The sequence below is a fragment of the Crinia signifera genome, chromosome 5, assembly GCF_055691185.1.
Source record: "Crinia signifera chromosome 5, ASM5569118v1, whole genome shotgun sequence".
Classification (NCBI taxonomy): domain Eukaryota; kingdom Metazoa; phylum Chordata; class Amphibia; order Anura; family Myobatrachidae; genus Crinia; species Crinia signifera.
In genome coordinates this window covers 64410310-64423739 of record NC_139221.1, presented here as the reverse complement: position 1 = coordinate 64423739, position 13430 = coordinate 64410310, and the positions used below count along the sequence as shown (strand labels likewise).

Below are 13430 nucleotides of genomic sequence, written 5' to 3'. Positions count from 1 at the left end.
AACTCCAAATACATCAGAACACTGGTGCCGGAAACCAGACAGCCGGCATCCAGATCAGTAATTATGTGGCTGGGGAAGTGGGGGTTAGCTTTATGGACTAGCAGGGGTATTCAGGGTTAGGCTGTGGGGTTGGGGTGAGTATACTTACCTGACCCCTGTTAGGATTCCCTCCATCGGGATGTCAGCATCAGTATTCTGTCTGCCAACATCCTGAGAGCCGGTTATCCATATGTATACCAAGAGGCCCATACTAACATGCAATATAGTTTAAAATGTAAGTGAAATCATTTTGATTCGTCGCACAAACAAATCCTCTGTAAGCCACTGAAGACACCTTTCTACCTCTTCAGAAAGTGTTTTAGGCCACTGAGACAGTTACACTAAATTGGTCTGAAAATGTTTTCTGTATGGAAAATCACTGACCACAAAGGAAGGTGGGGAACACAGGACACCTGCTTGGATTATACAGTATGCGGGACACAAAGACATGACAAGTGACATCCACTGGTGTCGATCGGCCAAACGCATTGAGGTGGCAATATAGGATCGGTGAGTTTGGGCAACGAGTGCGGCAAAATTGGAAAGTAACACATAGGTCAGCTAGCAGGACATCATAGCATGTGCCCAGCTTAACTCTATAACCACAGAAAGACAGGTGGGTCTAGCATTCACACGCCGATTTATATTTGGGAGACTGTCACTTTAATCACAATCTAAACCAAAATAATACTATATTCAGGATTGTACAAGTCCATTTCAGTGTACTGCCTCCGACTAGACTGATAGACATAGGATGATTCTTACCTGTCTGTTGTGTACACAGCCATGCTGTTAATATCTTTCTCTTCTTTTGCCTGGCATTGTAACGCTTTGATATTTTCTGATAATTTCACCGCAAGTTGTTCAGCTTTCCACCTTCGCTCTCGTTCCTGATCCAATTCTTGAACAAGTGCCTGCAGCATCCATGCATGTAAATCACTCAGAACTCTTGCTACAATTTGCCGCATACACTATGCTCTAGGACTAGGAGAACCTTACCCTGTACGTTGACTCCTCTGCTGAATTGGATACAAATGCCTGTGTTTTGCCTCTCTGAGCTGATGGAGTCCCAGTGAGTCTGACCCTTTCTGCATTATCAGTGTCGGCTCTTTCTGTAGAACCACTACTTGGAGTCTCTGCTTTCCTGGGAGTGATGGGACTCTTCTGCTTTATTCCTGCACTTTGCTTTGATACACTATGAAAGAAAAGAAAAATGCACAGATCAAGGGTTTATTAATACAATTGTCACATAGACTGGTGGCTATGGGGTATTTAAAATTTGCTGCTCTGCGGGGAAATCCAATATACTTGGAATCAAACAAAATAAGATGGGGATGTCCGAGTAGGGGATTTATAAGATGCTAAACTTACAGACTCCACACGGATCTTGCTCGCCGACGTCTGACAATAAAGTTGCCCATGCACGGTGCGAGGGTGACATGCGCTCCCGCAGAGAATTCAGCGGCCTCCCATCTGATTGGCTGAGAGAAGTCTCTTAGCCAATCATCGTCCTGGCAAGTCATTTCACAATATTCAGCAGATGTATCCCGCCGCCCAGCAAAATGTGGCTACAAGATCCCAGCCGCCGCTGCTCTGACGGACTCACCACTACGGGCTGCCCACCTCCTGTCACCACCAGCTGGCCGGACCCCGCCCCCGTAAAAATGACACATCAAGTGCCAGATCCTAGGGAGCTGCCGGGGTCTTTCAAGAGCAAACTGGTCCAACTTGTCCTTAGGACAAATCGGACCAGTGTATGGGGGCCTTAAAGTAAAGTATGCGTGCATTGCAGCATGTGTCCTACAGCAATTATCTTGTTAAATAAACAAATATGAATTGAAAATAACAATAACAATTAATTGAGTCACTGAGATACCTGTTTAGGGTTCTACCCTTTGGCTGGTGATGGCTGTGAGACTTCGTTGTCTGGCTGCTCTTACGACAACTAGGGATTCTGCTCTTCTTAGTTAAACTGGTCTTTGTCTGTACGTTCTCTTTCCCGCTGTCGTAGTCACTCTCCGTTGTCAGGTCTGTGTCTCTCTTTACTTTCAGTGTTTTTTCAGGCCTATCTTTTTTGGGACTCTATAAAAAGAGAATATGTCACTTTTTACACCTTATACTCTTGGCTTGTCTGCAGGATACATTGCACTTGCTAACCTTCCTGAGAAGTTCAGATATCTGGTCCTCTAACTTTTTAATCCTCATTTCACGGAGCATGTTATTGGTGACTTGATGAGTGGCAAACGGTTGCTCTGATGAAGAGGTGGCATCCATACAACTACTCTGATAGCCTGAACCAAGGGTATCAGACCTCTTTTTGTACTGAGATAAAACCTGATCAATTCGGGGTGTTATGGCTGGAACACTTGTAGAATCCTGATAATACAAACAATAACAAGCTTATACATAGATATGAGAACGGGCAGCACGTGGTAGACAAAACATGGACATTGTACATATATTTAAAAGTTAGTTCATGTACAGTAACAATAAAGAATCAGGAGCACCCCCACTTCAGACACCAGTGTAACACTGCCTTACTGTATGTTAAGTGCTTACCCTACAATGCTGGCTTTGTGAAGCAACAGTTACTATAGTTATGGCAGAAATGCTTTAGGTAGAGAACAAAAAGGTAACCACCCCCTGACAACAGTAGGTTTAATTTCTTTTTAAGTCCTTGCTGTATACTTTATCTATAATCCTATAGATTGTAAACTTGCAGCAGGGCCCTCCTACCTCCAAGTCTGTCTGTTGTTACCCAGTTTGTTTTATCACGGTCTACTATTGTAGAGCGCAACGGAATCTGCTGCGCTATATAAGAAACTGTTAATAAATAAATATACTTTGATACTACAGGTCGAGTATCCCGTATCCGAATATCCGTTATCCGAATTATTCCGAAATACGGACATTCCAGAAAACTCACTGGGGACATTTGTAACAGCACTACTGAGGACATGATATGTAACTGGCACTATATATGTACAAGAAAATGATTGCTTGGCATTCAAATTCAGTGCTGAGATAGTACACACATTTTGTTTCACGTTTTGAAACCTTGTTTTTTGAACAAATAAAATATATTTGTGTGTATTTTATGTGGTAATAAAATATATGTGTGTGTATATTATGTGTTTATACAGCATAAATGCAAGATACTTCAAAATACATCATTGAAATATTAAAATATTCCGAAATACGGAATAATCCGTTATCCAAAATTCTCCTGGTCCCGAGCATTTTGGATACGGGATACTCAACCTGTACTAGCACTGAGCACCCATTTAAACTAAAATTCACACTATTCACAGTCTCAGACAATATCTCAGTTTACCGTTATACTGTGACCACATTTTTACCACTGTGCATGCAACGGAACAGCAAGTTATGCTGGGTACATACCTAGACAATAGAATTGTCAGCCCAATCATTATCAACTGATTACTATAGGCCTAGGTGTGTTTGCAGAAGCGTCAGCCAATAAATGGCTTAAAATGTTTCTGCATGGGGTGGCATCTTGCATGCTGTATATATTTTAGCTGCCGACCTCCCGATCCTATTTCTATCTCAGTGTGAATGGGGTCACAGCGAGGCAAGCTCGGTACACACTACCGGCTGATCGCAAGAGTTTAACTCCATCAACAGAGCGATCAGAAAGATCTGTACCCAGCTTTAGATAAGATACAAGTGATTTTGACTTGTACTCATCTCAGTGGCTTCTCAGCAACAGCACATTAGTAAAGTGCCCCATGGGCAGTTAGGCAGGATTACCTACTGTACATATGCAGAGTGCATGCCATTTTCAGCACCAACCTCTACAGGATGCATGTACCATAAGTAGTGATGAGCCACAGGGCTGGGAGCAGTCTAGATAGTCATCTAGAACATCTGGGTTTGCAATTGCCCTAGGCCAGGCATGTCTAAACTATGGCCCTCCAGCTGTTGTGAAACTACAAGTCCCCTCATGCCTTGCCACAGTTTTGTTGTTAGGGAATGCTAAAACTATGGCAATGCATGCTGGGATGTGTAGTTTCACAACAGCTGGAGGGCCACAGTTTGGACATGCCTGTACTAGGCCCATTGTACTTTGCTGAAAGTAAATATGAAAAGCAGCCTACTAATTACAAAGTAAGCAAATCTGAAGTGCATTAGGCAAAACTGCAAGAGCAGCAGTGCTCCAATAATCCTGTGGTACCCCCCTGTGCAATACAATGTCAGTTCTTAGTGTCCAGGAGTTTGGGGCACCAACTTAAAATACAACTGGAAATCCTGCGGTATAACTTTGCATTTGCTATAAAAAATTAACTAATGAAAGCCTGCACAAAGTAACTGTTTATAGTGGACAAATGTTACCTGCATTACTTTGTTCCCACTGTCATTGTCGCTAGCAATCAGATATTCCAGGAACTCCAGATTGGGAAGATCTATTGCCTCTATATCAAATCCAAGAACAGGCTCTCCTGACCTATTTACACCATCAAGGGCTTTTAACTGGGGCAAGTTTCCAAGCACCGTATCTCTGTATCCTAAAGGCAAAATAATGAATTATGCAGACACCCAGATTACATGAGGTGGAATTAAAAGTTACACCGTGTGGTAAATAAGGCGGAATAGAAATCTATAAAAGATTACAGGAGACATAAAGGGTTATCTCCGGGACCTATCAATGTCACAGAAATAGGGACAGACAGGGTGTGCACTTGGTGTCTCACCTCTGAAGGCAATCTATCCCTGTTGTACTGTATGATTGATTAAACCTCACACACCTCCCAGCAGCAGCTAGCAGCACACCAAGTGATAACTATCTCCTAACGCATCTTATTCTGTAGTGACAAACCGCAATACACACTGTGGCTGGACATTGCATACTACATATGGACACTGTTGATGTTTATGAAAAATAGGTCATCACCTTAACACACTGAATAAACCGACACAAGGAAGAACGTTTCACAGTTGCATTTAACTCTGTATAAAGCATGCATAGGAAATAATTATTCTGTGATGACTGCTATTAGCCAACTGGTGTCAGACTATAGTCCATGCTTCTGTTGTGCCCTAAACTTAAACACAATCACATGGGTAGGTTGTAGTGTGCTAGAAGTAGAACACTGCAAAATAAACAAAATATATGTACATATATATATATGGATTCAGTATTGAATCCCGGCGTTCAGAATCCCGACAGCCGAAATGCCGACAAGGGGGGGGACGTGGATCGCCACCCCTTGCGGGCTCGCTGCGCTCGCCACGCAGCGGGCCCGGTGCCTCGCTACGCTCGGCACACTAATTTATTTTCCCTCCAGGGGTGTCGTGGACACCCACGGAGGGAGAAAGTGTTGGCATTCCGGCCACCGGGATTGTAAGTGCAATATATATATATATATATATAGATGGGGGGTGTCCAGAGTGCGCTCAAGTGATACCACTTTAGCCACAAATTATAAGTCCCAAATAGATGTGATCCTGGAGTCACTTGTATTCAGACGGAGTATTTGTAAACTTCAAAAATGAAACCGAAGACCTCGAATGTAAAAACCAATTCTTTATTGGAAGCCCAACGCGTTTCGTCTACACGACTTCATCAGGGGCATGGCATGGCCTAATATGGGCCAGACATCCAAAGAACAATGGCAGTAATGGACAATTTTCCTTTACACGTATAGTCTGTTAAAATCAGGGTGGGTAGGGACGGAGAATAAAGCCAAGGATAAAAATCCAAGGTTGGGGATCCGGAGACACTTCCTTCAAAGGTAAACAAAAAGGTGTCTATAGCCCAAAGAGTGAGATCCAAAAATGTGGATATACCCTACAAGTTTGAAGGCAGGGACTTCCTTTCTCACATTCAGTAAAAAATGGTAGTAAAATCCGCAGTAGGGGAGTGTAGATGCTAACTCCACTAGCTAGCCTGGACACCCCCCATCTGTGTATTCTATCTTCTGTCTCTCACTAACAGGAGAGTCGCTCCAGAGTTGCAGCTGGTCGAAAGACCGTGTTTAGCGCAATTCCTGACCATTTTGTTTGTTATATATATATATATATATATATATATATATATATATATATATATATATATATATATATATATATATATATATATATATATATATATATATATATATATATATATATATATATATATATATATATATATATATATATATATATATATACACATACACACACACACACAATAAGAAGTAGTGTTCATTCTAGCACTCTGCACCTTTTAAATTCCATGCAGTTCCTTTTCCTATCTAGAGTGTCGCTCTCTGCTTTGGGGTTTTAGCACAGACTAGACTAGGTGAGATACAAACCAGACTGCACTAGAGGCACCAAAGCAGATACCAACACCCCATGCAGGAAAGAGGAACTGAATGGGGTTTAAAAGGTGCAGGGTGCTAGAATGAACACTAAAAAATAATTTGTTCTACAGGCTAACATATGAACTCCTCAGTGACAAATAGTTTTAGAATGTGAAGTATTGTAGGGCCACCACCTCTGAGTTACAGTGAGATATCTATCTAGTACAACCAACACTACTGTTCAAAAGTTTGGGGTCACCCAAACAATGTTGCGTTTTACATGAAAACAGACATATATTTATCTAATTAGTTGCAAAATTAATATAACATATAGTCAAGACGTTGAAAGGGTTAGAAATAATGATTGGTACTTGTGTATTTTGGCGGCGCCTATCGCATCGTATACCATAAGGCATACAATGGTATGCGATTCGACGCGATACTGTACGTCATACAATTTTAAAATTGTATGACATTGTACATGGCATACAATGCCATACAATGCGATGCGACGAGATTAAACATTGTATAAGCACCCTAATGGTTGCTTACAATGTGAAATGCACCCCCATGCCACCCCCCCCCCCCCCCACTATAAACGTGAACCCAAAGCGTGGCGAGCACAGCGAGCCCGCGAGGGGCGGCGGTACGCGTCCTCCGACCTTTTCATACCCCCACTATCCACGTCGGCGTGGAGTTGAGAATCGAAAGTGTGGCGAGCGCAGCGAGCCCGAAGCGTGGCGAGCGCAGCGGATACCTGTGAAGCCCGCGAGGGGACTCCGATACCTGTGAAGGTATCCGCGTCCCATCGCCAAACTTCGGGCTTGGTGGCTCGCTGCGCTCACCACACTTTCTATTCTCAACTCCACGCCGACTTGGATAGTGGGGGTATGAAAAGGTTGTAGGACGCGTACCGCCGCCGCTCGCCACGCTTCGGGTTCACGTTTATAGTGGGGGGGGGGGGGGGGGGTGGCGTGGTGGTGCATTTCACATTGTAAGCACCCATTATGGTGCTTATACGATCTTTCATCGCATAGGGGGCATGCCATGCAACGCGATGAAAAAATCGCGCGATGCACATCGGGGGCGCCGCTATAATACACAAGTACCTAATGATTTTTATTTGAAATAATAATGTTGCTTTGCTTTGTCAAAGAATTCTCCTATTGCAGCATTGCAGACCTTTGGCGTTGTAGCTGTTCATTTGTTGAGGTAATCTGAACAAATTTCACCCCATGTATCTTGAAGCTCCTCCCACAAGTTGGATTGGCTTGATGGGCACTTCCTGCGTACCATACGGTCAAGCTGCTCCCACAACAGCTCAATAGGGTTGAGATCTGGTGACTGTGCTGGCCACTCCATTACAGACAGAATACCAGCTGCCTGCTTCTTCCCTAAATTGTTCCTGCATAATTTGGAGGTGTACTTTGGGTCATTATCCTGTTAGAGGAGGAAATTGGCTCCAATCAAGCTCTGTCCACAGGATATGATATTGCAAAATGGAGTGAGAGCCTTCCTTATTCAAAATCCCTTTGACCTTGTACAATTCTCCCACTTTACAAGCACCAAAGCAGCTGCAGACCACCACAATACCTACACAATGCTTGACTGATTGTGTCAGGCACTCTTCCAGCATCTTTTCACTTGTTCTGTGTCTCAAAAATGTTCTTCTTTGCGATCCAGACACCTCAAACTTCGATTAATCTTTACATAACAATTTTTTCTAATTTCCCTCTGTGTAATGTCGGTGTTCTTTTGTCCATACTAGTCTTTTCCTTGTATTGGCTCAGATATGGCTTTTTTTTTGCCACTCTGCCTAGAAGTCCAGCATCCCAGAGTCGCCTCTTCACTGTGGACGTTGACATTTTGCGGGTACCATGTAATGAAGCTGCCAGTTGAGGACTCTGGTTAGAGCCTGTTTGTGCTGTTCTCTGAAGGGAGTAGTACATACTGCAATTTGGAATAGCCTTCAATTCGAAGAACAAGAATAGACTGTCGAGTTTCTCGTGAACGTTCTCCTTTTCTGACTACAATTCTCTTTTTTGAACCCACAAATGTGATGCTACAAATACCTAACTAGCTCAAATGAAGGCCAGTTTTATAGCTTCTCTAATGAGCAAACCCATTTTCAGCTGTGATAACATAATTACACAAGGGTGTTCAAGGGTTTTCTAATCATCCATTAGTCTTCTAATGCGATTAGCAAACACAATGTATTATTAGAACACTGGAATGATTGTTTCTGGAAATGGGCCTCTATACACCTATGTAGATATTCCTTTAACCCCTTGAGTGGTGGGTTTTTCTGGGGCAGGACATACCTTTTTCCTGCCCCAGAAATACCCACCACAGACAGGGCAGACCACTCCCCCCCTCTCCATCCCTCCCGGCAATCGTATGTTGGAGTTCCCCTGCCGCCATTCACAGTAGTGGCCAGGCGGCAGGCTTGAGGATATTCGGGACAGCTCGAGTGCCCGAACTTTCAAGCAGACCCACACTTTCCCAAGCAGGGCCTGCCGCTGGCACATGCTTAATGCAGCGAATGGAGGCGGGGGCAACGGTAGAAGTGCGGACGGGGGAGGGACCACTGATTGGTTGGTACTTTATTTTCTCTCTTTCCAAGCTTTGATAACACCCCCCCCCCCCCCCAAATCGTTGTTTTGCTTTGATTATAGCAAGTCACTTGAATGCATGTGTCAATTACCTGTTGTGTCACAAACTGGGTTGCCTTTCTCATCCTGCTTTAATGTAAGGTAATGTAAAGAGTGGAGTCCCACCATACTGTGCACTACATGGTCTAGGCTATTAATGCAGTTGTTATGGAGATAGAGGTGGCTGAGTTTGTGATTCCAACCATGAAGAGGAATTAGTCCTGGAAAACAAAATGATACATAGACAAATCATCACTTTGCTCTGTCAGATAATACTCTTATTACACTCATTGTACTCTCAGACTGCAATCAGAGTCATAGGTGTAAGATAGCACCTGTTCTAGGTGTAAGGCAGCTGTGGACCTTACTGTATTTACCGTCTGCTTCTGCATTCAGTACAGCTCAGGTGTAACAAATGAATGCAGTTTGGATCACTGCTAGAGTCACAGCAACATACGCTATTATATTTGGCCCAACACCAATTGTGTACCGTCAAAAACTGTTTGGATGTAAACCACGTCAGCACCACCATAGCCATAATCTGTGGCTGGCCTGCCATGAATCAGAAGATTTCTCCGGCCTTCTCATCAGATTGACTGTTCCCAAGTGTTAGGGGGAGGGGTTAGAGGGGTGGAGTTTTTAGATAACCTTTTAGCGCCTCTACTCGTAGCCAGCCACTCTGATCACAGTAAATACAAGAAATTTCCCCCAGATTGGATGATAGAGGAAATCTCTAACTCTTTAATGAGAACAATAATTCTTATTCAAAGTGCTGCAACGGATGTATGAAAAAAATGATTTCTATATACACTTTTATCTCAAGATGCTTCTGTTTGAAAGGGTAAAACACTGAGACCCCAATATGGTAAACACTATAAAAGCTCAGAGCAGCTTGTAAATGAGTACAATGTGATAATATCATGAAGATGTTGCTGTCACAAACCATTATACAAATAGAAATGATGTAGTGTGTGATTGCATTAAGATACCAATGCTTGACTGTCAAGTCATTAATAAACCTGTTCACTGGCAATTCACAATCTTAACAAAGGAAATGAGGAAACCGAGGAGAGACACCGACTTACCACTGAGGTCATGTATGCGGTTATAAGATACGTTCAGTTTCTTGAGATGTAATAACTTCTGCAGCCCTGAGGAAAACAGATCATTGCAAAATGTTTGATAACAGGAGACAATATGTTTGCTTAAATAAAATCATACAAGAAAGGAGATATTGAGAATAAATACAGCTCAGGGAAACTAAAGGCCCATACACACTGGTCAACTTTGAGCTGAAAGCCGCTCAAAACACCCAGTTTGAGCGGCTTTCAGTTTAAAGCCGCCCAGTGTGTATGCCCCAGTGCACAGTTGCCTACCCTCCTGCATTCTGCAGGAGACTCCCTGAAATAGAAGCAATCTCCCTCTCTCCCTCATTAGTCTAGTAATCTCCCTCATTTCACCTAGCCCACATTACACTGTTATATTTTGGGGTAAAAAGGAATGAGCAATAGATATATTTACATTGCATCAACAGCACTATTTCCCAGCACTTTAGCAAGTTTAGTAGCTCTTACTAACTGCTTTGGGGCTCATCTACAATTGGATATAAAAGTCATTTTAAAAGATTCCTCTCAGATGCAGCAGTACACACCCACGCTTCTAGGTGCCACGTTCACAATCTCTTTTCACAATCTCTCAATATATGGAACTAAACACGCCCTTTGGGCGGAGCATGACACACCCCCTGAATGGGACGCTGGTTCAAAATTCTACTACCAACTATAATCTCCCTGAAACTAGTTTTCAAAAGTAGGCAAGTATGACCCTGCGATGAGCACTGCTGCGAGCTCCCGCATCATCGCAGGGAAAGCCGCTCATCTGCTGGTAATACCAGCAGATGAGCGGCGTTGAGGACGGCATTGCATAGCTCTGCGCAATGCTGTCCTCCCCCCTCAGTTGGCGCCGGGCAGGGGGAAAGCCGCTCAGTGTTTATGCACTGAGCGGCTTTCCCCCCAGCAATGATTGACATCATCGCTGTCCATACACGCTGGGCATAGTCGCCCAGTGTGTATGGACCTTAATGCATAAGAAATCTATATTTGCTGTAAGAATACTTGTGATGTGTCAGAAGTCACCTCTTATAGTTCATGGAGGTAAAATGATTGATACATACAATTAAAATAACATAAAAGCAGGATATTTATCTATCCTTTCATTAAATGCTTTTCTCTCAAACCTCTATAGTCCATATTATGAGTTTAAGCTCTATAAACTGTATGCTCAATCCCTCTGTCCCTATGCACAACCTGCAGGGACTTAATTATTGTGTTTACCCATCACCACAGGACAGAAACACAGGGAAACGTGAAGAACACCATCATTTGAGAAAAACCTTTTCAACAAGAACAACAAAAAAAGCATTACCAGGATGGGTGCGCAGTGTTCCCCAATGTATTCAGAGGAAATAAACTACCATAACTAAAAATATTATGCTACTCTCCCCATAGTACTTGCTTGCTCTCAAGGGTTCTGCTAGTTTTCAGGGAATCACCCATCCCAGCTGCCACCCAGACTGCTGCAAGTCTGCGGTCCTGGTGAGGACCCCCTTCATACTATTGAAAATGTCCCTTCCAAAATGACTGCCACCTCCTCTAGTATGCTTAATCACCATCTCCTGTAAGGCTAAAGCCTCTCCCACGGTGCTTGATTCTCTATTCTGCACTGACAGGTCACCCACAAGCCACCCAGCGTCTCCAAGCCATCTGCGGGTACTGTTGCTATGCCACTGAACATAAATATAAACATCCAGAGTACGCTCTCACCAGCAAGGGGCAATAAGTAACAGTATAGCTAAAGAGATGGAGGATTACCATCACTTACCACCTGCAAATGTGTAGAAAGATACATGAATTCTGCATGTTTCTGGGATGGGTATATATCCCAGGTTGGTTTTGACAGAACAGGTGCTGATCTTTTGAGCATCTGTGCTTGGCTGTCAGGTGACAAAGGTATAAAAAGTCACTGACTAAGCCTCTGGCATAGGGTCCAGGTACTGCCCATAGTAATACCCCATAGCAGGTCCAGAGGGGAAAGCACCCCAAATGGTGTCCTACAAGTGTACACCAGAACACTACATATAATGGGTAGCGAATGCCTTGAAAATACGATATAAAGTCTCTATAGCCCATTTAACCAGTCTTCTAATTAAGAAAACAATGTAGATTTCTGCTTTGACGTAATACATGGTCAGATACAGTATATAAATAATCATATAGAATATAAAATCAGATATACTTCAGTTTATTACCATCACGTACAAATATTGACAAATTCCAAGCACCAGGTCAATTTATCACCCAAAATATCTAGTGTTCCTTCTACCTGCATCTTTCAAAACCTATGCAGTTCCTCTTCCCTACCTGGGGTGTCGTTCTCTGCTGAGGTGCTTCTAGCACAGGTCTGGTCTGCATACCAATGCTGAAATTGTACGTGCGGTCGAATACTGTTTTGTGCGCATGCGATTTTTCTAAATGCCGACTTGCGATTGTTGAACAGTTCAGGACACTTCCTGGCCACTCCTCTTCCACCCAGTTTTTTTATCGAACGGTACATTCGATAAATCGTATGGATCGAATGCAAAATCAAATGCACTAAAATGCAAATTTCATGCGATTTATGGAATGGTGAGCTTCAAGGGAAATGGAACCCGATATCGAATCGAATGCAATCGCACATATGTAGGGGCAGCATTAAGAATCTCAAGAAACTTTTCAATCTATATTAAGGTGCATATACACTGGGCATTTTTTTTTTTGCCAAGCGTGTATGTATAGCGCTGATGGCGAAAATCGATGGACTGGGATTTTGAGCTAAAAGCAGCTAAAACTGTTAAAGTGACAAGCTTTCAGCTCAAAATCACCCAGTGTGTATGGGCCTTTAGTGACTTTACTAGTCTATAGTTGTATTTTAGGAGTAGCTGCACTGTAATAGGTTATATCACACATAATGTGTCATACTTTCATGATCAGGAAACATTTTTAACATGCACACAAAATTGGGGCGTACGTTTAGTAAACAAATGTATTCTTTGAAGTATGTCAATTAAATTAGATAGACTAGATATCAATAAGCATAGAGCTCCTATTTGTGACCATTTCTGTAGCAAAGGTAAAGCTACAACTTTTTCCTATCTACAATTGAATGCATAGAGCTTGGGGTTGCATTTATTATTGTTGATAGAGGACAGTGCACAGTAAATTGGGCTCCATAATTCTATAATACAAGATAATTATATACTGTTGTGTTAAGGGATTGGAAAACTTATTATAAAAGTATAGTTTAGTATATATGTTAGATGCCAAAACATTATATCTATTACTGTATTTTTTTCCGAATAAGCCATCCAGCTACCTATTCACACAAAATAGGCAGTCAG

At 42.6% G+C, this 13430-nt stretch overlaps 1 protein-coding gene across 1 annotated transcript in view; it reads right to left on the bottom strand.

The window, feature by feature from the left end:
* The window catches only part of LRRCC1 (leucine rich repeat and coiled-coil centrosomal protein 1), a 55343-nt gene that overhangs the window by 27086 nt on the left and 14827 nt on the right, over positions 1–13430 (bottom strand). Inside the window, exons 4-10 of the mRNA XM_083187352.1 lie at positions 10081–10146; positions 9049–9216; positions 4393–4565; positions 2197–2415; positions 1916–2121; positions 1039–1234; positions 805–953 (exon numbers count right to left, since the gene is read on the bottom strand). Of these exons, the coding sequence (XP_083043478.1) occupies positions 805–953; positions 1039–1234; positions 1916–2121; positions 2197–2415; positions 4393–4565; positions 9049–9216; positions 10081–10146 (1177 nt within the window). The remainder of the gene's footprint in view (positions 1–804; positions 954–1038; positions 1235–1915; positions 2122–2196; positions 2416–4392; positions 4566–9048; positions 9217–10080; positions 10147–13430) is intronic.